Genomic DNA, 24579 nt, shown 5'->3' on the forward strand with positions numbered 1-24579 from the left:
GATGTTGAGCATGTTTTCATGTGCTTACTGGCCATCTGTATATCTTTTTTGAAGAAATGACTAAGTAAATCCTTTGCCCATTTTAAAATTTGATTATTTGCCATTCTATTTTTGAGTTATTCTAAATCCAAGCCTCTTGTCCAGCATATGATTTGCAAAATTTTCTTCCATTCTGTGGTTGTCTTTTCAGTTTCTTGATGTGTCCTGTGAAACACGAAAGGTTTTAATTTTGGTAACGTCGAATTTATCTATTTTTCTTTTGATGCCTGTGTTTTGGTGTCATAGCTGAGAAACCAGTACGTAATCCCAGGTCATGAAGACTTACCCATGTTTTCTTCTAGTAGTTTTATAGTTTTAGCTCTTACATTGAGGCCCTTGATCTAGTTTGAGTTTGTTATTATATCTCGTATGAGATAGGAGTCCAACTTTATCCTTTTACTTGTGGATATTGAGTTGTTTCAGCACCATTTGTTGAGAAGACTATCCTTTCCCCCACAAAAATGGTGTTGGCAGTTTATTGACTGTAATTGCAAGGGTTTCCTTCTGGACTCTGAATCTATCCCACTGATCTATGTATCTACACTTATTATCCATTGGTCTACCCTGTATCGATTACTGTAGCTTTGTAGTTATGTTTTTACATTAGAAAGTGTAAGTATTACTGTTCTCAATTTTCAAGATTGTTTTATCTATTCCTCACCCCTTGAATATGAACAGGAATTTCATAATCCTTTTGTCAATAGCTGCAAAGAAGCCAGCTGTGATTCTGATAAGGATCGCACTGAATCTGATTGTAAGTAGCATAGCTATTGAAATATAAAGTCTTCCATTCCATCAACAAAGGATGCATTTCCATTTACTTAGGCCTTCTTTAATTTCTTTGAACAATGCTTTATAGTTTTCAGAGTGTAAATTTTGCATTTCTTGTGTTAACTTTATTCCTAAATATCTTATTCTTTTGATGCTGTTGTAAATGAAGATGTTTTCCTAATTTCGGTTTGTTCACGGTTACTATACAGAAATACAACTGATTTTGTATGTTGATCTCTTTTCCTGCACTCTTGTTGAACCCATTTATTAATTCTAGTATTTTTCAATGAATTCCTTAGAATAAAATATGCCTGCATGTATGAGCTATGAAATACAGATTGTGTGATTTCTGTCACTCCCTGTATGAGTTAAATGCATTTATATTTGTGTTTAAAACCGGTTTTGCACGATATGAAGATGGATGGTAAAATTCATGCTAATAATTTAAACTTTTGTCTTTCCTTAAATATTAAATAGCAAATTTAAAAGTGCCATGAAAAGTCGAGAGAGACACTGCGAATAAAGGGAAAGCTTTATATGATATAGCCTTTAATGGCACTTTCCCTTGTTTTTTGAACAAGGGACCAGCGTTTTCAATTTGCTCTGGGCCCACAACCCCGCAGCAGGGGACAAATGGAAGCCACTTCCAGGTGGTGGAGCTAAGGACAGCGGAACAAACATGTAAATAAATAATGCACAATATAATTTCGCTAGCGATAAGTACTGTGCACAAAACTAAGACCGAGAGACCAGCGCAAGACGGAGGGGATCTGAGAATTACATCTTGAAGCCCCGCAAGCGATGTCAAAGGCTGGATTTAGGGATTTGAGCAGAAGAGTGACAAGATCTGATTTATGTTTCCAGAAGCATCATTTTGGCCGCAGCGGCCGCGTAGGGAGCAGCCCGCAGCGGGTAGCCGTGGAAGCAGGAGGGCACGGACGTCCGGGCAGGGTCGGCGGGGCAGGGGCGCAGCCTCCGCGGAGGTGGGGTCTGCAGGAGGGGTCCCCGCGGGAAGGAGGGCGCCGCCTTCACTGATGGGGCTGGGGGCTGCTGAGGGGGCGAGGGGGAGCAAAAGCTAGCTTTGGAACGTTTACGTTTGCACGGCCTCAAAGTAAAGACGTCGAACAGCCCTCAAATTCGCACAAAACCCCTCCCTTCTCGGCTTTGGCGTCGCGCTCTGACAGCGGCTTCCCCGGAGACCCCGGCCAGTCCTCCAGGGCACCGAGAGCGTCGGCTAGACCGCCGTCCACCAACCCCCGCCTCAGCGACGACTGATGACGCGCCGGAACTGACGGCGCGCCTGCGCGTGGGCCCGCGGCGGCGGCGGCGGCGGTGGCGGCGGCGGCTTTTACGTCATCGCGGGCGCGACGCCCCGAGGGACAGACAGGGGTCCGGCTCGAGGGGAAGGTACGGCGGCGGGACCGGCTGGGAAAATGCCAGTGGCAGTGATGGCGGAAAGTGCCTTTAGTTTCAAAAAGTTGCTGGATCAGTGCGAGAACCAGGAGCTCGAGGTAGCCATTGGACTTGCGGGGTCGCGCGTGGCCTCGGGCGGCGCCGGTCTCCAGGGTAACGGGGCCGGGGGCCCGCGGGGCTCCGGGGCGGGTGCCTGGCTGGCGCGGGAGCGGAGAGTGCGGAGCCCGGGACGCCGGGGCCCTCTCTGAGGGCCAAGCATCCGGGCCCGGCCTCCCCGAACTGGCTGGGAGCTTTGTGGTGGTGTCTTCAGCGCGTGAGCCCGAAAGCGCTGTACAGCTTTGCTTCTGACACCCGCCAATGTGCTTCTCGTATTAAACTTAAACATCCTTCCTCCCCGTTGTGGGGGGTGGTGGGGGATTGTGGGTTTTATTAAAGACGTTTGTGCTGGCATACACACAGACCAAGAGGACGTGACCACTGTAACCTTTTATTAACTCAGAAGGCCTTTCTTAGTCTCATGTTATCACGGAAGTTTACCGTTTTGTCTTTAGTAGGAGAGGTGAAAGTTGTATCTTGCAGCTGTTAAAGTAATTAAGGTTTTTTTTTTTAAAGAAAAGTACTTAAAAGGATGTATCAGACTAATACAAAAAGTTAATTAACCAAAGGACACAGCTGCAAACAGCAGCAGCTCACTAATAGACCCTTAACAGACGTTTTCTGAATGAATTAAAGTTGAATGAGAAGAGAAAGAGATGTCTTTGTAACTCAGCCGTGATTTTTTTTTTTTGTTACCCATTTGTTCACCATATTTAATATAATGCTTTAGGAATTTGTTGAGAAATACTTCGTATAATAGTAAGACCGTTTAAGTAAGAATTTGAGAACTAGGAAAGGGATCCCATGTAAATATTCTTGTGCACATGAAGACACAGGCCCAGAGGGAGGTAAATCACAGCCGATGACAGATCTAAACTTAGTAGTCTGGTTTTTAGTGTGATACTTCTGTAAGCTGTTTCTCCATCTGTAAATAGTAAGTACTATAAAATATGCTTACTTTTTAGATTAGTAAATAAAATACTTCTAAAGATGTAAAAGTAGAAGAATAAATTAGGTTTTTTGCTTTCTTTTTTGGCCTTACAGGCTCCAGGAGGAATTGCTACACCCCCAGTGTACGGCCAGCTTCTAGCTTTATATCTGCTCCATAATGACATGTAAGTACCTTCTACCTAAAGCCAAGAGAAGCGTCTTCCTCATGAAATTATTATGCGTTGAAGTAGCATCACTAAAACATAGGCACAAGGAGCTATTCCTTTTATTGTAATACTAAGTATATTAATATACTTAACTTTGTGGATTGAATTGTAATTTACAAAACTATGATTAAGCTGAGCTACTTTAAAATGCATTTATTTTACATATGCCTTCTCAAAAATATTCCAATTTATGAGAAACTACAATGTCAATAAGTTCCTTTAAATCTATTAACCTTTTCTTTTTTGTCTTCATAAAACTTTCTTATGACCTCTGTTTTCTTAACTTCACATGTAATCAATAGACCAAGAGAAACTGGAAGGGAAGATTGAGAAAGCCAAGAGGGACTTATTACCAACATGTATTAGATTTCTTGAATGGTTTTTGTTTTTCAATTATTCCTAATTCCTGTTCATTGGAGGAAAGTCAGAAAGTGTAACTGTGCACAAAGAGTCCCTGGCAGTTCCACAGCCCCCTGGTGATTGCTGTAAAGTTTTGTTTTAAATTCTTTTAAACCTTTTCATTTCATGCCTTTTAAACTAAAGTGAGTCTTTTATTATTCATATATCATATAAATCATTTGATGTTTTATAATCTTGACATCATATGTTTGTTGCCATTCAAGCTTCCAAACTCTTAAAAGAAAAAAAAAAACTGTCTTGACGTTTTGGTGGCTATACCCACTGGTAGGTGGAAGAGTCACGATCTGGAGAAAAGCATCGTGTACCGTGTGTGTTGTCAGGGAAAGCCAGAGCCTGGAAAGCAGATGAATGTGTTTATTTTTATAGATGAGTAAATTATTTAGGCAGTTCTGTCTGTCTTTGTACTGTTGCCTTAATTTAAGATCTGGATTATTAATAATTGACTCAAAATGGAAAAATGTTACTTTGGTAAAAATAATATTTCATGTCTTTTGATCTGGAAACCTTCTTACTTCCCCTGGACAGATCCATATAAAACTAAATTTCACTCTTTATTATATAGAGTATTTTAAAGTAACTGCTGTGTGTTTGCAGTGGAACCTAGAACTTTATTTACTGAGGTGTTGTTTTTATTTTAATTGCTTTTTCTCTCTTGGGGGGAATGTAAATTAGGAATAACGCAAGATACCTTTGGAAAAGAATACCGCCTGCTGTGAAGTCTGTAAGTATTCCTGCAGCGCGCTGTGCTGCTTTACCACAGGAATGGCGTTTAAAAGGCGTTTAGTCTCTGAAAAGCTTCTGTTTTGTTTTCCGTGTGGTTCACAGAAATAGTTATTAAGCTGGTACTAAAGTTTAAGAATAGCTCTACAAGTTCCTCTAATCAGAAATTTTAATTTCCCTTGGATGGTATAGAAATCTGCTCAACTCCTGCCGATCAGATTTCTTGAGACACTTCTTACAAGGGTCTCTTTACCCAGTGAACAGCTGAGGCAGTTTGGATAAAAGTTTGGTTTTTGTTTTGTTAGTTTTTTGTTTTTTATTTGTTTTTTAACTGAGTTGTGTGGTTTGCTACAATGGTATTTATTTTGCTACTAGTATTTACAAGAACACGTTAAAAATAATCATTCAGAGCATTACATTATTTTTGCTAATTAGGATTTTAGATTCCTTATTTTTCATAGGAGAGTAAGTGAACTCACATATAAGTTTCTTCTAAAACAGAATGAAGTAAATTTTTAATTTCAGGTGATTCACTGTGTCTGCCATAAACGTGAAGTGAATTTTTTGTACGTTCTCAAAATGTTAACAAGAATTCGCCTAAATTATTTTGTTCGTTACTGATATTCATTCAGCAGCAGGTCAGATAGGTGTTTATACTCTTTCTCTCCTCCACATTCTAGTAAGATTGGAAGTTTAAAATAAAGCTTCACTGGTTTAAAATAAAGATATAAATGATACGCAGTTTTCTGTGGTGGCAGTGGTGAGAACTCTGTCCTCAGGCTGCAGTGTGCCACATCTTAGGTTGGGAGTCTATCATTTTTTAGCCATTTTGCTATTACTTTTGCCCTCAGGATAGGTTTATATATCTTATGTACATATTTTGTGATAATATGTGAATGTTACATGTTCTGTGTATTATATGTTTATATGAAATGTATATAAAACATCTTTAAAAAAGCAATGTTAATACAACTAATTTCAAAATTATTTCTGAAACATTTTTGGACTGCTTTCTCATGCCTTAATTTTCTATTATAATAAAAATTCACATAAAATATACAAATAAATTCTGCATTACTGTTCACAGAATTTAATTTTCCATTATAATGAAAATTCATATAAAGCATACAAATAAATTTTGCATTACTGTTCATAGCACTTTTTGATAGTGATTGGGTTGAAAAAGTAGTTATACTTTCTAAGACAAATGTTGAATTATGTTTTAAGATACAGTTGTTGGTATATCTGCAGAGTGAATAATCCTCAAAGGCAGTGATATTTATTGCAGGCTAATTCTGAACTTGGGGGAATTTGGTCAGTAGGACAGAGAATCTGGCAGAGGGATTTCCCCGGGATCTATACGACCATCAACGCGTACCAGTGGTCTGAGACGGTCCAGCCAATCATGGAGGCACTTAGAGGTAAGTGTTTCTTTGTGGTTAAGAATTAAGTTAGACCAGACCCACTCCTTAAATGTTGCAGTAAGCCAGTGATGTGTTTAAGAAATAGACATTTTCTGCTAAGTGAATGGGGGAGTTTCCAGAATTCTTTTTCGAATGTGCTACCCTCATGCTTTGCTTTCATGTTGTTTGACTTTATGTTGGCAGCTGAGGGCCTCACTGCCCTTATTTTAATTCTAGATTGAAATTTCTCTTCAGTAAGAGGGGTTTTTTTGCTACTTAAATGAAATTTTGTAACAGTCCAGTAAGTGCAGATATGAATTAGGTAGGATTCTAAACCCATGTTTTTGAAACCCAAGGCTGTGCCTTGGCTCTGTGGCCCCGACCTTTGGTGGGGTTGTCTCCAGCTTCCGGGTCTATAACTAAATCAATTCATAGGTGCTCAAACTTTTTTAATCGGTTTGAAAGTTTACTTGAGCACCTCTGACATGTTACGCATATCTGTCTGGATCTGTAAGCACAGAAATCTTTAGGTTGATCTGGTCTTGCTTGTACAGTTTGGACAAAGACAGCGATGTGATTTAATCGTCTGTTTCAAAAATGCCAGCTCCCTTGGCTCACTGTTTGCCACACCTCCGCCCCCACAATAGATGCAACCCGGAGACGCGCCTTCGCCCTGGTCTCGCAGGCCTACACCTCCATCGTCGCCGACGACTTCGCAGCCTTTGTCGGGCTTCCTGTGGAGGAGGCTGTGAAAGGTATTCCTGGCTTGCTTTTTACTTTCAAGGAAAATGGAGGTGTAAGTTACAGGCCCACAACCCCTTATGTGAACCCCTTAGGACAGGATACGTTTGGGAACTCGGGCAGTGTGTGTTCTCTAGAAACGCAATACGGACGCTGTATTGCGCAGCCCGGCCGGGCCCTGGGCTGCAGGTGCCCTGTGACCGAGCACAGGGTAGTCCTGCAGAGGGGAAAGGGACGCAGGGCGCCAAACGGTCGGTCCAAGGGGCGACTGTAAACAGACTTCCAGTGGGTCACGTTGAGTTTTGCCACCATGTAAGTTACAGAAAATTATTTGGTTTATAGAGCTTTTTGGACTTCTGAGCATGGATAAGAAATTTTGAATTTGTGTTTACAGCACTTTTTGCTGAAGATGGGCACCAATTAAAGATATCTTAGAATAGGAGCTTTGTAGAGAATACTTTGCCATTTTTAAGAAATTAAAATTTGCCTATTTCTCTGGGATGTGCCCTTGTTGAGTACGCTGCTGGCCCTTCCCTTCCTGGGGGCTCCTTAATGTTCCCGCAGCTATTTCCTGTCGCGGTTCCCACGGTCTGACCCCTGAGTATTTTCTACTTTTATCCCTAAGACCTTTGATCAACACCTAAGCCTCCTAAATGGTGGTGAGCCCTCTAGGTTGATGCCCAGGAAGGAAAAATCAGAGCTTCTGTTGACTGGTAGTTTGGGGGTGGGGGTGGGGCTGGAGGTGGTGAGACAGTGAGTTACGGGAAGAAAAAGGCAGCGAATGGGGGGCAGAGTCGAGCACCTGTAACACCCCCACGCCTGAGCCCCACGTGGCATCATTGTTTTCACAAGTGGTGGGAAATGCAAGAAAATAAAGGATGTGCCCGTTATTTGCTTTTAAATGGGCCAGGTGGGTAACATTATATTCGTAATTCTGAGCTTGAACTGTGTCCCTCCTGTGAATCCCGGCACCCTTCCCAGTGCTGGCTATGTGACCTAAGACAAGTTACCAAAATTCTCTAAACATCCTTTTCCATAGCTGGTAAGTTATGGTAAGTCCCACTTCACAGAGCTGTTGTGCTTACACAGAAGGGCCCCTGTGCAGGCACCGAGCCCGGTCCCTGCTGCTCAGCCGCCTGTATTGTGTGCGTGTCCTGTAGTCTTTATCTTCACCGTCGTCTTTGTTCTCACTGATGTAATGATCAGGTGAAGTACCGTTTAAGTCTTCTTATGTCTGCTTTTAATAACATTGATCAGGGTAACCTCGTGCTCTGGGCTTTATGGAAAACTGGTCATGTGTTAGTGATGAATGATATCAGCCCGGTAGAATAAAATGGGGCTTTGACAGATGTTTCAGAAATACTTCAAAAGTAAGTTCCCATGAGAATGCTCGCTCTAGTGTACCTTTCTGGTAAAAATACGCATTGCAGATTACACTATGTCAGGTCTCCCGTACAAGGAATGTCACTGACGGAGTGTAGATCTTGTAAATGAAAGTTAGGGTTTTTTGGGGTTTTTTAATTTCTTCATTTGTGTGTCAAATGCACATTTTTAGGTATACTAGAGCAAGGTTGGCAAGCTGACTCCACCACAAGGATGGTCATGCCCAAGAAGCCAGGTAGGTGGGGCCCTTCGCCCGTCGTGCAGCCCTGGACTCCTGCAGGACCGCCGCAGCTTTCCGGGCCCTGACTTTCACTAACCTGGTATAAGATCCTGCTGTACTAACACAACGGAAGTGAGTCGTGTTAAACCCAGGCACAGCGTGAGGGACACTGAGGGCAGCAAGGACCTTAAGGATTGCCTCGTTTCACCTTAATCTTTTTAAAGTTTTACGTGGGTGTTTTATAATCTTATCACAACTTAATTTTACTAAATGTTAATCTCCATCCTTTTATTTATGGGGCCATTTCTAACTGCTTATCCTTAATATCTAAACTATTCCTTTTACAAAAATAATTTTAAATGGTCAGATGGCCCCCTTTCTCCTTATGCTGTAGGCGTGTGGACTCTTCTAAACAGGACTCTCGGTGGCTTTCACTTGGACAGAACTAAGTGCTCGGGCATTTTAAGGCCCTGAATGATGTGGCCTGTCCTTACCGCCTGACTCTGAACCCCTAGTCCCTCAGACGTCCTCTCTGGAGTGAGCCGTGTTCCCTCCTGCTCACCAGGAATGCCCTTTTCCCCTGTATCTTCAGAGCTGGGCTCAGTCCCCACATCCTAAACCCTTCCGACCCGCTCCGTCCCGGAGATCCTTCTGTCTGCTCTGAATTCCTCTTGTGTAGACAGTGTTGACCCCGCAGTAAAGCGCTGCCCAGAGCTCAGCGTGCTGAGCCCTGCGAGGGTGCGGGAGAGCGGCGGGACGTGGTCCAGCCAGTCTAGGTGGTGAGAGAAAGGCGCCCTGATAAAAAACCCAGAGTAGCGCGTAATCGCGGTCTCTGAGAAGTAAACGACCGGAAATGCCGTTGCGTTAAAAATGACGTGCTGTGTGAAGCTGCTTCACGACACCTTGTGTAAATCGGGCTGTCGCTTTCATTCAGTTGCAGGGGCCCTGGACGTCTCCTTGAACAGGTTTACTCCCCTGTCAGGTACGTGTTTTACGTGCTCGTCTAGAAAAACCCTTCGCTGTTCGTTCTTGTTGTATCTGCCCTTCTTAGCTCTGACCTGGTGAACAAAGAGACCAAATCCTGCACGTGGCATTTGTAATGACACCTCTGGTTGCAGGAGTCAACGTGGGGGCGCTCCCTGAGGCAGTGGCAACGGGGCCTGGCCCGCGAGCCTCCCTGGTGTCATGTAGTGTCCTGACTTCGCTTCTCAGCCGCCCTGGCTCAGGCGTGTCCCCAGGCTCGCGTGCGATAACTGAAACGTCAGAACTGAACTCCCTGGTGGGGGGTTCTTTGGGGTTTTCTGTCCATTGACAATTGACTGTCCTAGAGGAGTGCCTGGCACGTGGTAAGCACGAGGTCATCGTTGAATTAAATGTCACCTGGGAGGGGGTCTTTCCAAGAAGACCTGCGGTATCTTGAAAGAGACGTCTGTTAAAAGTGTTTTTAACCTCCACACAGGACACTTCAGTAACAACAAAGCCAGACACGCCTTCACTCCCCGTTTGGGAAAACTACTCATAAAAGTTGTGGCTTCTTGGCTTTTTTTTTCAATGTTCAAAATCAGGGCAAATCTAAGAAGACATTGGAGGATGTGGGTGGCTGGACCAAAGCTTTGTCACACTCGTGTCTGACTCGACGTGTGTTTCTCTCCCTAACACCCAGAGCCTGCCCCGGTTCCACCCATCCCCAACGAGCAGCAGTTAGCCAGACTGACCGACTACGTGGCTTTCCTCGAAAACTGATGGATCGCTCTGAGCTCAAGATCCACCTTCGAGATCTGACAGAGAATGTCAAATGTTTATTTTCAATTTTATTGGATGGATTAAGCACCTCAGCATTCCTTAGTGTGTGATAAAATATATAATATAAAGTATATTATATATATTTTGTCCTTAAACATGCTGAATGGTTGTTGAAACGATTCTCACTTTGTGATTTTCGACAGTTTGGGTGGAGCCCGTCAGTATTACGCAGTCAGTTTGCATTTCCTAGTGACTCACAGAACACAGCTCTCCTGCTTCGTGTAGAATGGTGGCCGGCAGCTGTCTCCCCCGCCCGCCGCGCCCGCGCCCGCGCTGCTGGGTGACGGCTGTGGTGGCGCGTCTGCCGTTTGAGGACGACCGTCCCCGGGGCAGCGCCTGAGCTGCCGGGGGTTCTGCCTCCCCTTTGGAGATTGTGCTCTCTCGTCCTCTCCCCTCCTGAGCGTCACAAATGTAAAATGCTGAGGTGTAACTGAGGCTCAGAGGCCCGTTTCCTCAGTAGGCCGGGGTGCTGCCTCCGGGTTCTCCCCCGAGGGCGTGAGCGCGTCCACTGCTGGCAGCGGAGGGCTTGCCGTGAAAGCGCGACTTGCGTAAGACACCCGGGAGGAGCGTTAAGTGGCGACGTCTCCCTCCGGAAGCGAGGTGTCCGCGCGGAACGCGTTGTGCCGGGAGAGCAGCCGTAAGACGCGCGGTGCGCTTCGCGCCGCCGGCCTGCAGCCTGTTCGTTCTTACGTTTAGCCCGCGTCGAGTTCTGACTTTTGGAGAAATGCTAAACAGGTTGTTCGTTTTCTGTGTGGCAGCCCTCTGAATATTTGAAGTTTATTGTATATTCAGGTTAAAACCACCCCCTAGTTCATTTATTCTGCATTTGTTCAATAAATATTTAATTGAATTCTTCAATTGTTTTATTGAAGGTAGTTTCTAGAAATGTCACTGTCCTGGTCTTTCTGTGGATGCGTTCTGGTCTGCCATTGTCGCTTCTAGAATATGAACTTGTTAATTAAATAGAAGTGTCCTTTGTGGTGGTAATTACATGATTTGTGTTTCCACTCGTTTTAAGTAATTTTACTGGCTGTTTCAGTTTTGTTAACATTTATGGAAATACCTTTTAAATTCACATTTTGTTCAGCCTTGAAAGGTGAGTCATGTTGTTAAAGCTTGTTTTACAACTGAGAATATGGAAATTCAAGAAATCAGAGAATCAATAGCGAGAAAGTAATGATGCCAGTTTTTGAACTTCCAGGTATTAAGTACAAATTGTATCCATGTGTCTTATTTTTAATTGATTGGAATAGATGCAAATGTTCAGTCCTAGGGGACTAGTTGAGTAAACAGTGTCAAGCATGGTGCCACACAGCTGCAGCACGCACGCGTGGGTGAGGGTCTCCACATACAACAGGTGAGCTCCCCGAAAACACAGAGAACAAGGGGTGTATATTGTTACTCCAAGAGTGAGAAAGGGTGCATGGGTGCAAGTGTGCGTATGTACATATTTGCCTGTATTTCAAGCAGAAGCTATTGAAGGATAAACCAAAACATAATAAATGTGGTTCTCTTAAAATGGAAGAGGCGGACCGTACCAACAGAGAAGAATTATTTCAAGTGACTCCAACACAGTGTTTTGATTTTACATTGTCAGTGGGATATCTATATACTAAAGACAGAAAAATCTCTAAACTGCTGAGTGTCATTTCATGGTTAATTTTTAAAACTATCTTGATCATCATTATTTGATGGTAAATATTATTAAAAGTGTATTATAGGATAAAACCAATTAGAAATCACATAATTTAATGTTAGAAGCTAATCTTAAATTTGACTTAGCAACCTCATATGATTTATTTTTCTCTCTATAAACAGTAAATATTTCCTAGCTCTGTTCATCTGAAAAGGCCTAGAATAATTACACCCCAGTAAAATGAGAACCACTAATGCCCAGGTGTGTTCTCTGAATTCCATTTTCAACTAAACAAAAAAGAACTTACTGCAATATAGTTAATACTCTGGGGAAATTATTGTAGTTTGTTATCTGATAGAAGATGTTCCAGGTTCAAGTTTCAAAGGTTAATAAGGTTCTTTCAAAGAATTACAGAAGCCAGTTTGAAGGAACTCCTCCTGGCCAAACATGAGACAAATTGCTCATGAAAAACACGTATGTGTGTTTATTTGTAATGTCAACTTCATAATTACAATATTAGAAACACCTCGTCATGAACGAGACAGGTGGGATGAGCGCTTGCCTCCACCCCCCGTATTTAGTATCAGTTTTCAGAATAACGAGTTGGTGCCCTAGCAGTCTCCAGAGTAACACAGTTGAACCTGCGAAGCTCAAACCAGTGATGGAAAGTTCTTTATGGAAGAATTCCACCTAGTGAGCGCAGATAGGAAATTGCTGCTTTGCAGCCCCTAATGAAATAAGGGGTCAAGGGAGTCAGGGGCGGTGGCTGCTGAGACCCGGGGTGGGGAGGTGCGGCAGCCCGTCCCTGCGCTCTGTCTGCCCACCTTGCTTGAGATCTGTTGAGCGTCTGCCTGTTTTGCTCTGGGGTCACCTGGACACTGCCACAGGGGCTGCCTCCGCAAACCCAGGTGAGCAGTTGGGGACGCAACAACAGCAAATGGACACCCTTCCTTGTCTTGGGAAGACCGTTCCAGGATGATTCCATACCTGGTTCCTGAAAAGCCCCCAGGAAGGCTGAGCTCCGGTCGCGCACTGGGAGCAGCCAGCAGCGTGGCCTTGGATTCCTTCCCTCACTTCACTCCCCAGCTCCCTGGCCCTGTCTCCTGGGGCCGGGCGCAGGCAGCGGTCTGCCCGTGATGCGGGCTCTGGAAGCACCCGCACCCGCCTGCGCCCGGCCCCGCCGACAGTGGGACAGTGGCCTGACGAGCAGGCGTAGGAAACACGTAGCATCGCCCGTGGTGTTTCCTTGTCAGAACTGTCCCCCCAGATGGATGTGAACGTAATCAAGGTGTTAAATGTGACTGCCTGTTTACATGAAATGGAGTTAGTGAGCAAGTCCAGCACCCCACTAAGACGCAGTCAGCCAAATCTAGAAAGTGGGGAGCCTCACAGGACAAGTAAGTGGGTTTCCTTACAAAATGACATGCAAAAAGCAGCAGAGTGCTGGAGATGGCGATGAGGACACGAGGCTTTCTGCTCCTGGGGTGAAGTACCTTCAGGAAAACACAGTTGTGCCAAGAACTACAAAAAGGATGCATGCAAAAATAAATCTGTTCAGAGGCATCAGAGAGCTCCTGAGGAGCTGGGGTTTGAGAAGGAGTCAGAGAGAGGGTGCCCGCACAGCCTCCTCCGGGAGCATGTGCTGACTCTGGGTGGGTCCCACTGCTAGGGGACCTGGCGACCTGCAGGATCTGGGCATTGTCACAGGGCTGGAGCGGTAAAAAAGGGGACCTGGGAGGGCAACGCCGCATCGCCGTTTGCCCTTCAGGACATGTGGTGACCACCCGGCCTGCTTGGCTAGGAAGTTGAAAGGCCAGGTCAGACCCCTTGAGAGCAGCTTAGTTCCTTCAGCCTTGCTGTGCGGGCTCCAGTAAACACGAAGTCTGGGGGCAGCGCGGTGCCCGTAAGCACGCACTGGGGTGAACCATTAGCAAAACTGCAACTGGAGGGTAACAGGAAACAAACTGAAGCGCAGAAAGAAAATGTGGCTCACTGGGAAGAGCGCTGCAGACAGCCGTGCACGGCAAGGAGAGCCACCGGGTGTGTAGCTGGACTCCAGGGCGGAGAGAGACAATAAAGCAGGGAAATAGTACTTGAAGTACTGGCCAGGGATTCTCCAAACCTGGTGGAAGAAGTCAAGCCACAGATTCAGAAAGCTCAGAAAACCCCACGCCAACACATCATGGTAAAACTACTGAAAGCCAAAAACAGAAAATACTAAAAGCATGTGGTGGGGGGAGGGGAGACTATCTTCAGAGCAACAGTAAAGCCAGAAGACAATGAAATGTCCTTTGTAAAGTGTTAAAAGAAATCTTAGCAGCTACTAGCGAGAGGCACACTTTTACCATTTGTCTTCCCACGTTAGAAGTTGAGAAAAGGTAGAGCCATGCAAATACTAACGGAAGAAAGCTGATGTAGCTTTGGTAATACTAGAAAAAGCAGACTTTAAGGCAAGAAGCATTATTAGAGATAGAAGAGGGGTTTTTGTAGAAGAGTTTGCATCAGTTTCCTGTTGCTGCCGTAGCAAATTACCACGCACTTGATGGCTTTACACACGGGGGTGTATCAACTTACAATTCTGCAGTTCAGAAACTTGAGATGGGTCTCGCCAGGCTCACATCAGCTGTCAGCAGGGCGGCGTGCCTCGGAGGTTGGAGGGACAGCTTGCTCCTTTGCCCCTTCCAGCTTCTAGAGGCACCTACATTCCTTGGCTCGTGGCCCTCTTCCTCCATCTTCAAAGCCAGGAACGCTGGGCTGAGTTCTCACCGCCCTCTCTCTGGTTTGCTGCCCCCCTTCCACTTTTAAGGATCCCTGTGGTTACACTGGTCCCACCCGGAAATCCAGGAGAACCCATTTTTAAAATAGGCTGATTGGCAACCTTAATTATATCTACCTTAATTTCTCTTTCCCAGGGAACCTAACGTGTTCACGGGACCCAGGGATTAGGGTATGGGCCTCTTCAGGGGACCATTCTTCCTACTACAGGGCTCGGGCCAACAGGAATATGTAATTCTGAATCTGTAATCTAAAGCTAAGATTAAGTATAACCGAAAGTTGACAGGATTGAAAGGAGGGTCCTCCACAGTCATGGGGAAGGGGGACCCTGTCCCCACCAGATACGGAAGCACAGTGCAGAGCCTCCGTTGTGAGGACAGCAAGCACCGAGCACGGGCAGCGGACAGCCCGGTGGAAGGGGAGCTGGAAACTCACCCAGTGAGCAGAGGCGGGGTTCTCTGTGAGAAGGGTGGCATCTCAGGTCACTGGGACAAAAGTCAACTTTTTCCTAAATGGCTCTGGGGAAACTGGTTAGCCATTGAAATGGAAGAAGGTTAGCTCCATTAGACTGAAGTTCAAATAGATCGGGGATCTTAATGTAAAAACTGAAACCACGCCAAGAAAAAAAATGGCTGAAGTCCTCTCTAACCCGGGCAAAGGGGAGGCTTCTATGGCTCAACATTCTGACTAAAGAATGATCAATCCGACTGCATAAAAATTAAAAATTTGCATGGCCAAAAAAAAAAAAAGTCTGACAACTGAGAGACGGTACTGACAACACGAAGGGCCAGTAACATTCCTAACAGGTGAATCAAGGGGGTTGAGGAACCTGAAAAGAAAAAGAAATGACGACATGAGCACACAGTTCCCAAAAGAATTTAGAAAAGTGGCTCATAAACATGAATACATGTCCACCTTTATTTACAATAAGAGAAATGCAAAGTAGAGATGCTGAAGTAACTCATCCAGCTGGCAAAAACGAAGGCGTGTACAGTGCCTTGTGCTGCCAGACTGGGTTCTCGTGCTTTCCTGGTGGGAATTTGTGTTGGGACAGTTCTCGTAGAGGGGGTCTGAGTAGCTAAGGACCACAAATACACTTACTCTTATCTCAGCAATCTAATTTTTAGGAGTTTATTCGGAAGATTCAACTCCCACAGTATAAAAATATATATACACTAGGTTATTTATTGCAGCATTGTTTCTCACTGTAAAATCCTTAGAAACAACCAATTGCTTCTACAAGAATACATGCTGGTACGCCCATGTGAGGGAGCACTACGCGTCTGTAATAACGATGACAATCACTGATGTGGAGTGCTTTTCAGGATACACGTATTAAAGGGAAAATGCTTGGAGTAGGCTATTTTTTGTGTAAGAGAAGAGAAAATAAAATATACATGTATTTGCTCATTGGTGGGAAAAACACAGACACACACCCAGAAAAGAAACAGAACAATGGAATTGTTTGCCTTCAGGGTATGGGGAGGAATGAGGTGGAAAGAACAGGAAAAAATAAGGAATTAGGGTCACTTCTCTTTTTTGTACAGTCCTGACTTTGGGAATCATGTTACGTTTCACATACTCAAAGAAGAAATAATAATAACTGATGATGGGGAGGGGGAGTGAACCGGTCTGCATTTCAGATGAATGACATCACTGCCCTGAAGGTGAGGACACAACTCAAGAAGTTCTGAACGTGCTGTTTAGGTTATACGCCCAGACATTAAAGACAGAAAGAACTTTACACATAGAGCAATCCTAAAGCTACTCTGTGTGTATTCTAGGAGTAGACAAATAGGTAAGCATGCTGTAGGAGATGGGATGCAGAGGAGTTAAGATTACAGAAAGGAGGAAACGTTACAATGAATCCCATAGGGTTGGAACTGGAGGTATAGCTAGAAACTCCCAGTGTTTGAGATGGATGGATGGACAGATGGATGGATGGGTGGGTGGAGGGAGACACATATATCTCCTAGTTCTGGCCTCTGAGAGAGCCTAATCTCTGTCCACTGAGACAGTAGAGCAATGGCTCCCACCTCAGGGCATTGCTTCCAGCAGCATTCCCCACGAAAAGGAACTAGGGACTCCCACTTTCGTGTGTCTTCTGATACAAAACAAAAAAACTGGAAAACCTGTTTCAGATCAAAGAAAACTAAAGAGGTGTGACAGCTATGAACGCAGTGCTATCATAAATAAAAGTACGTTACAAAGCACGCGCTTGGAAAGCTGGCGAGATCTGAGTAGACTGTAGATTACATCAGGAGCTGGCAAACTACAGCCTGTGGCCAAAACCAGGCTACTGCCTGTAAATAAAGGTTGATTGGCTCACAGCCACGCCCATCTGTGTGTGCACCGTCTGGGGCTGCTTTCACACTACCATGGCAAGATGAGTTGTTGTGACAGACACTGTATGTCCTGCAAAGGCTAAAATACTCACTGATCCTTTATAGAAACTTTCCCAGGGGTGGGGGGTGCAGCTCAGTGGCAGAGCAGGCACACAAGCACAAGGTCCTGGGGTCACTCCCCACTGCCTCTGCTAAAGGAGAAATAGACAAACAAACCAACAAACTTAAACTTTCCCAGCTCTTAGGTTACATAATTTTGTTTCAACATTAATTTTCCTGATTTTGTTGGTTTCACTGTAGTTATAGAAGAGAGCATGTTTTCAGAAAATAAACTTAGAAAATAAAACATTTATAAACATTGTGTGTGTGTGTATATAATGTGTATATAGTGTGTGTATATACATGTATGTGTGTATATATATATATACGCACATATCCATGGACATAGTATACATATATGTGCTTGTCAGTAACAGATATTAGAGCTGTTTTTATAAGACGATTTCAACAACGAGAGCATTGAATTCTCAAAACTGTATTGCCTTCATACTGGCAATATCTGTAATACATTTGTTACATAAGCTTTTCAAGCTTATTCATGAACTTGGTGTTCCTGAAGAGTGCTGGCCATTTTGTAAAATATCCTCCATCTGGGGTTTATCTGATGCTTCTTCATGATTAGATTTGGGATAAACACTTTTGACATGAACACCACGGAAGCGATGTTGTGTTCTCTTCAGTGTTTTGTATCAGAGGCACATGAGTGTGGACGTGCCTAGTTGCTTCCAGAGGAGAATGCTTCCGGAAGCAGTGATCTGAGGGCTAGGTGTGCCTTTTGCTGCTGGGTGTCATTGCTCTGCACACTCTCAGTGGACAGACAGAGCCCAGGCTCTCGCCGTGGGCAGAACTAGGAGATACATCCGTGCGTGTCATTAACGATCAATGCACTGATAATACTAGAAAAGCTCTCCTGAACATCTTGATACTCCCAGCCTCTACCTGCAAATTATTAAATTAAAGCCGTCTAAAAACAAAGTGCCTCCAAATTTACAAACCGTTATTACCCAGGACGAGAATCCTAAATCATTGATGTGTTCAGGAAGAAGGAAAGATACAGATTAATTTAGACTTTACATTAAAGATGCATGTTAAAAACTAGGGTTAACATCTGTTTCTGCCAGGATACTTAACTAAATGTCTGGAGACCTCATACGTGCTAAGCATGCGCTCTGCCACTGAGCTCTACCCTCCCCCTTAGGAAATTTTCTTGGTTTAAGTGATTGATAATGTTCTCCTAGGTCACTTGAGACAGTGGAAAACCAGCTCTTCTGACATCTTTTCAAGAAACAAGTGAACTTCATTGATCACGTGTGTTCACCCACCTGACCAACGTGTGTGCACCCTGGATGCGACTCAGGATTTTCCTCCTGAGTGGAGCTGCAGGAAAGGGTTTCATTCTGAATAAAAGAGGCACCAGGCCATTTTCCACTTGTGAGTCACATGATGGGGGAATCGCCAAAAGCCAGCTTTGACTTAATAATGTTCTCCTAATAATTGCACGCCTGCACCCAGACTCTTAAGAAGAGCTCAGCACAGCCAGTAAAATGCCCCGCGGGTAATAATCCACAGGGAGCCAGAAGCCTAGCTGCAGGTATCCTGTGTAAATAACACGATTTAAAAACCAGAGTAGGCTGTTTGTGAGGCTGGGAGGTGAGTGATGTCAATGGAGAACGGTCCAAGAAACGTCAAGTCCATCTGGCGCCGTCGGCCTACTGGCTGTCTGCCCTTAAAGTCTAGATTTCCAGGGGGCTGCTGCACGGGCTGCCTGCGTCCCCATGAAACGCCGAGGACGTGGATGGAAAGGCGTCCTCAGCTGCTTTCACCTGCCCAGGGCACTTTAATAAAGGCCGATTTCAAAAGATTGGGAGGCTCCAGGCGTCAGCGTTGCTTCCATTATCAGCATCATCTCAGCTGAATGCAAATGTGTGTCTGACGCTGTGCCGATGTCCTTGCTGGGACCAGCGCTGCTGTCGCGGACGCGGGAACGCGTGCAGGTAGCGCTTCTCCACGCCCACCCACGCCCGCCTCGGGGCAGCTGAGGGCTCCGGCCAGGAAAGCCAAACGGGCAGGGTTAACACAGGGTTCGGAAACCCTCCAGAGGGTTTATTGGAAGCAAATGGTTTAACCAGAGACAGACACCGGTTTGATTCTTACCCTGTCACTTGGTTTTCTAGTTGTTTGAAAAATGCTGCTGTAATTCACGCGGTGGTTAGGGTCATTCCTGTGGCTTCATTCTTTGAGTATCAGGTCACTCTCACTCCCAGCTGAAAACACAGTCTCAGCAGAGAAAGAAATCTGTTCTAAAGGCTGGAGGAAGTGCCAGGAGATAGGAGCCGGTTTTGATAGAGGTTTTGTTTTCTTGGTTTTTAATTTCTTTGATTGACCCTTGAGATGTCAGTCCTTTTGTCATAAGAGTGGAATGGATGAGTTTACTAAGACTTGGCAAGCTAGAAAATTGATGGTGAATTCAGAGCTGGGTTCCTAGTAATTGGGGGAAAAAATGAAAAGACCCAGCCACGGTGTAGTTCTGGGAGGGGCGGGGCGGGCGGGTTTCACATACTAGTGATTCATCAGTTCAGAAGACAAAACCCAAATACAAGCTAAGAAGCAAAATCAAGTAAAATAGACAAAACCTAACCAAACCATTCACCCCGCACCGCCGAGGGAGGAGCGCGGCCGGCCCAGCAGCATCCGGGCCGGCAGCGTCCGCCCTGCGCGGTTTCAAGCGTGCGGCCCTGCCTCCGACGGCGGCCCCGGACGTAAGGCGCCCTGCGAGCCTCAGAAAGCGAAGTCCAAGTGCGCGGCCAGCCAGGCCTTGTCAAATTCTCGGCTGTGAAAAATGACATTCGTCGGGTGGGAGGGGTCCCCAAAGCCCTGATCCTGAAAGCGCGCCCCCGGGGCCGCAAGGGGGCCTCCCCCGGGAGCCCCAGGCCAGGCGGGCGGGGCGGACGCCTGCCCGCAGCCAGCCCCGCGCGGGCCGTCCCTGCGCAGGGCGGGCCGGGGAGGCCGCGCTGGGCGGGGCGGCCCCTGAGGACACACTCCGGGCAGCGGCCTGCGGACGCTCCCGGTGCGCTTCCTGTCGAGCTGCGGAGGCGCGGCGCCGGCACGCCACGCAGCAGTGGCTCCGCGAGACCCCCGACAGCTGGGAAATTCCTCCCGGCAACACAGAGCCATCAGCTCCACATCCGCCTCGGCCCCGGGGGGCGCGGAGCTGCCCGCCTGCGACCCCGGTTCTTCCTCCTAAACTTGCTCGTTCTCCGCCTCTTTCCTGCCCGTGCACCCCGACTGTTTTTATTTAATTTTCTTTTTTACTTAATTTCCTTTATCCTGAATTAATTCCTGTAAATACCCTCCATATTTTTTTTCTAGAACAAGTTGGTAAATACATTTATTAGCAAATGAATTATTGTTATTAGTGAAAACTCATAGTCTTCTCTGTTGGTGATGTGTCCTCAACTGATAAAGGAAGCTCTTGGGATACTTTTCAAAGACCCATTTGCTGCATTTCTTTACCACGAGCTCTGCCCTCATGTCCACCGCGACAGCGGCTCCGGGCAGCCGGGGGTGAATGTGCAAAGTGACAGCGGGATGTGTGAGCTTCTGTCCTTTGGCCATCGGAAGCAACTGAGACCCCAGCGCTCAGAACGGATGCGGACTATTGCCTGTGTGTTTAGCGTCTGAGTAAAGTTCGTTACTTAGTTTAGCGCACTGCCGTGCCCTTCTTATCCATTATTTCATTCCCACAAAACCATGGGGCTGACGTCTGTGTCTCCGTTTTGTACACAGTAAGAGCGTGGCTTCTGCGCGCCCGAGGTCACCCAGCGGTGATGGTACCGGTCATCTTAACGATCACACTGTCCTGACCCAGAGGGAAGCGATCAAAGGTTGGACCAGAGTCCTTCTGAGGACAGAGAGGATGATGACTGATTAGACAGGTTTCAGAGAAAAAAACTGAGATATCTTGAAGTCCTTAGTATCAACTGTTCAGATGAAGGCAGCAGATATAAACACCCCAAGAATCTCTTCTCCACGTGAGCCAATGACGTTTCTCCTCATCATCTTTTCTACAGAAGTCATCTGAGATGTGGCTAAAGATTCTGGGAACGGGAGTATTTATCACTATGTTACTCAGAAAATTCAAATGGGCCTTTACAAAGGGAGCAAATGTGTCTGGGAGAACGGGTTAAGCAAAACGCTCTCCTCTCACACTCGGGCTGCAGGCTGGCTGAACGTGGCCGACTCCTCCTCCTCTGCGGCTGGGACTTGGGGCGAGAAGAGCAGCAAGGACCGAGTTAATTAGTCGTCTCAGGTTTCCGAAGGGCACCTCTGTGCTCAGTGCCTGGGGGTCGTGGTGGCAGACTTGCTCCTGGTGTGGAGGGACCCCCAGCCCCAGGGAGGGCAGCTGCCCCTGTGAGGAGCTGGCTTTCGGGCATAGAGACGTCGGGGCTCCCCGCTGCCCAGCACGACCGTGGCAGCCCCGAAAGTCAGCGTTCTGCTTCCTTGTTGACATCGTGATGCAGAATGATGACAGTGTCTTCAGTCCTAGAAACATGCCTCTTGCAGCCGTGGCTGGTTTTCACTCCAACTTCCAAAACCAGCTTTGGGAACACAAGTCTTCATGGTTTTAGAGAAGCAGCCTCAAACGCCTGGGGAGTGATCGGTGCGCTTTTCTGCTCATCCCACCCCCACCCCCCCACCGCTCTGCCCTCCAGAACCCTGATCCGAGTTCCAGATGTCTGGAGAGCGATGTGCAGATGTGGGCTGTGCGCTTCTCTGACTGAGTTCACTCCCTGCTGTTCAGAATCCAGCTTGGAGTGGTAAGAAAGACGTTTATATAAAGAAACCTGTTGCTTTCAAAATTGTTGAAAGAATCACTTTTGCTTGAGGTGGTGCCCCCAACTCTTCCAGTTAACCTGCCTCAAAGCCCACCTGCCGTGACCGGGGGGTCCCCTGGCGGCGCCCACCGCACCCCTGCCGCCACGACATCGTGCTCTGCTGGGAAGCTGTCCTCCCCGGCCGTGCTGCCACTGCCGTCTCCCTGGCCTCAGCAGGGGACCCTGGTCTACCCCATCTCCATCCCCCCTCATCCCTTATGGCATGGAAGAGACCAGTCTGCATATTTTAATACAATTTGCTACAAGTTCAAGGATAAGCGTAGCAAAATGCATTGAAGTGAGCGATCTTTGCTGGTGTCACACAGCAATCAAAATCAAGGCTGCCAAGAACAGAGAGCTTTATTTGGGGCCTTTAAGAATTGCAATTTGGAAAACACAGTTTCTGGTAAAACCAAAGGAGTGTTCTAGGGAAGAGAGAGAGTCAGGGGCTGACTAAGACAAAAGCCACAAGGTGGTTAAAGTTGCCTGGAGAGAACTGTGATTGACAATGACACAGCCAGGCAATACTTGTCCTTAAGGGATCACAAGTTACTTTAAGATAAGGGCCCCCTAAGTATCTGGAGCAGGACAAGGAGTGGCCCAAAGATCACACTGGTGACAGTGGGGGCCGAGAAGGGACACGTCCTTTCAGAGAGTCACCACGTGGTGAAGGGACAGGTGCACAGTCCCCCCCACCTCCTGGGCTGTGTGCCCATCACCCCGGGGACCTCGGCCTGGGCGCCCCTGTCCAGGCTGGAAACAGTGTTCCCTGTCTCACTTCACAGGAGAGAAGGGGGCGCCTGCTTGGCGTGGGAACTGGTTTTCCATCTCAGTCAGAGCCTTATGAGGCTGGATGTGTGTGTTTGTTTTGGGGACATTTGCAAAACAAAGCTGATGTGCTGAATGGACTTTTGAGGGGGTCATGCATCCCTTTCCCTGCCTCCAGGGGTCCACTTTTTACAGAGCTTGGCTAAAACCCATCTGAACATTATCCACTCAAGTCACAGCAACCTGGCCCTGGTGCACCCCCTTTTCTCTCTCTCTGTGACCCACTAATCCTTCATCTGTTAGACCAACCAGAGCCCGATGACCGTGAGGACAGAAAATGCTCAGGGCCACCAGGCCTGGTCACGCCAAGGACTCGGCCTCCCTCTGTCTCTTTTCCATCAGGGGAAAGGCGCCTTCTTGGAGAGATTAAGAATTCCATTAACTTCAAAACGCATTTGGAAAATTTGGCCTTTACAAGCCCATTCTGTAATTAAAAACACAAATAACTGGGGATTTTTCCATTGTTAAAAAGCATCGTTTCAGATGAACTGAATTGTTTTGTTGCCATTTTCTGTGTCTAGTTTGGTCTAGACAGAAACTGGGAGAGGCAATAAATGCTTAGTCTGTCTCTTAACATAATAGGATTGTGAATTTTAATGCACTAAATACCCTTCATGTCAACCCCTGAAAAGGAATTCACAGCACTTCAAAAAGTGAGAATTAAAAGTCCCAGGGCTAGAGCTCCTCGGCATTTCAAGAAAAAGGTAGAATCAGCATTTTTGTCTAAGTGACTAAATTTTCCCACCAGGAAGAGGACTTTGTTGCCTTCAAGTTTCAGCCACTCTGCATCATCCAGATGTAAAATGTGTTTATGCTCAAATATGTTATTCCATCGCTGCGCCTATGGGCGTGTGTGTGCACACGGAAGCACGAGGTCACCCACCAAAAGTTAAAGCGGAGCAGAAGTGATTCACCCAAACTCGCCTCGTTTGTCTTCTTCCTCCCCACACACCTCTTCCTTTCCCGCGCATCCTCGCAGTCTGTCTGCCCCAAAGTGCAGCCCACAGGGCACCCTCTCTGGACAGAGGCCCTCTCTGGCGGTGGAGGTGCGGTGCAGGTCAGCTCTAGTGGAGGAAACGCTGATAGAGCCGGACCCCAAGGTCCCACCCAGACCAGCCCGGCTGCTTCCCTCCTTGGTCCAGACCCCCCCACCCTCAGCCTCACTTTAAGGTCTGATAAAGGGACTCATGTGGACCAGGGCTTTGAACCTGGGTCCACGTGTGGTTTGCCGGGTCTCTGAAGGTCATGAGGTTGTGGGCCACTGTGGAAACAGGGCACATGACACCCCTAACCCGCATCTTAAGGAGACACAGGTGTGGAGCACCTGGCCCCAGGCCAACCCGGCAGGGGGCTCAGCCCTCAGCCTGGTACCCCACCCAATCCTCTACTGGGGGGAGGCCTGAGACATCCAAGGCCCCTGGGCTGCCTGCACCCCACCCACTCCTGGGTCAGGCCTGAATCTGTTCTTCAGACCCTCCCCAGAGGAAAGAGATTGGAGCCCAGGGTCCCCCAAAGGCCCGGCCTCCAGGCCGTGAGGCCACTTCCCCAGCGCCACCTCCAGGGTCACACCCTGTCCCTCCCGGCTCCATCCTGCACACCCCACTCCCCGACTTGTCCCTCTCTCCCTCTCTTTGAAGCTTAGTTCCCGTTTTCAACCCCATCGCCCCCTCCATCTCCTTTCTATTTCTCTGTTTCCTTTCTAACTGAAACCGCATATTGCAAAGTCCAATCTAAAAGGCACTTTCCTTGACACCACTGTCTCTAAGCCACTGATGAAAGAGAGGCCTGGACGTGAGGCCTTTCTCCGGCCTCCTCAGGTCACTGCCCCCGCGGACTGTGAGCCGTCCCAGATCAGGGCCCGGAGCCCTGCCTCTTCTGGGGGCGTCGTGTCCCAG

The 24579-nt window shown here is 46.8% G+C and overlaps 1 protein-coding gene across 2 annotated transcripts; it reads left to right on the forward strand.

The window, feature by feature from the left end:
• Nucleotides 1–2127: 2127 nt before the first annotated feature.
• Nucleotides 2128–11016, forward strand: COPS8 (COP9 signalosome subunit 8). 2 transcript variants are annotated; one of them, XM_031452463.2, is made up of 8 exons: nt 2128–2217; nt 3364–3434; nt 4569–4617; nt 5905–6037; nt 6667–6774; nt 8316–8378; nt 9298–9345; nt 10027–11016. In XM_031452463.2, coding segments are annotated over exons 2-8 (483 nt in total). In that variant the 5' UTR covers nt 2128–2217; nt 3364–3432; the 3' UTR covers nt 10107–11016. The 2 variants fall into 2 exon arrangements, with proteins under 2 accessions (XP_031308323.1, XP_031308321.1); XM_031452461.2 differs by having other exon boundaries at nt 2155–2321.
• The last annotated feature ends 13563 nt before the right edge of the window (nt 11017–24579 follow it).

The sequence above is a fragment of the Camelus dromedarius genome, chromosome 4 (assembly GCF_036321535.1).
Source record: "Camelus dromedarius isolate mCamDro1 chromosome 4, mCamDro1.pat, whole genome shotgun sequence".
Taxonomy (NCBI): Eukaryota; Metazoa; Chordata; class Mammalia; order Artiodactyla; family Camelidae; genus Camelus; species Camelus dromedarius.

What these genes read in the sequence shown, in the direction of transcription:
- COPS8 (XM_031452461.2), top strand. Translation starts at nt 2,244, where the DNA reads ATGCCAGTGGCAGTGATGGCGGAAAGTGCCTTTAGTTTCAAAAAGTTG. An exon ending in TATCTGCTCCATAATGACAT is followed by an intron (nt 3,435 to 4,568) that starts GTAAGTACCTTC and finishes AATGTAAATTAG; the next exon opens with GAATAACGCAAGATACCTTT. An exon ending in GGTCATGCCCAAGAAGCCAG is followed by an intron (nt 8,379 to 9,297) that starts GTAGGTGGGGCC and finishes GCTTTCATTCAG; the next exon opens with TTGCAGGGGCCCTGGACGTC.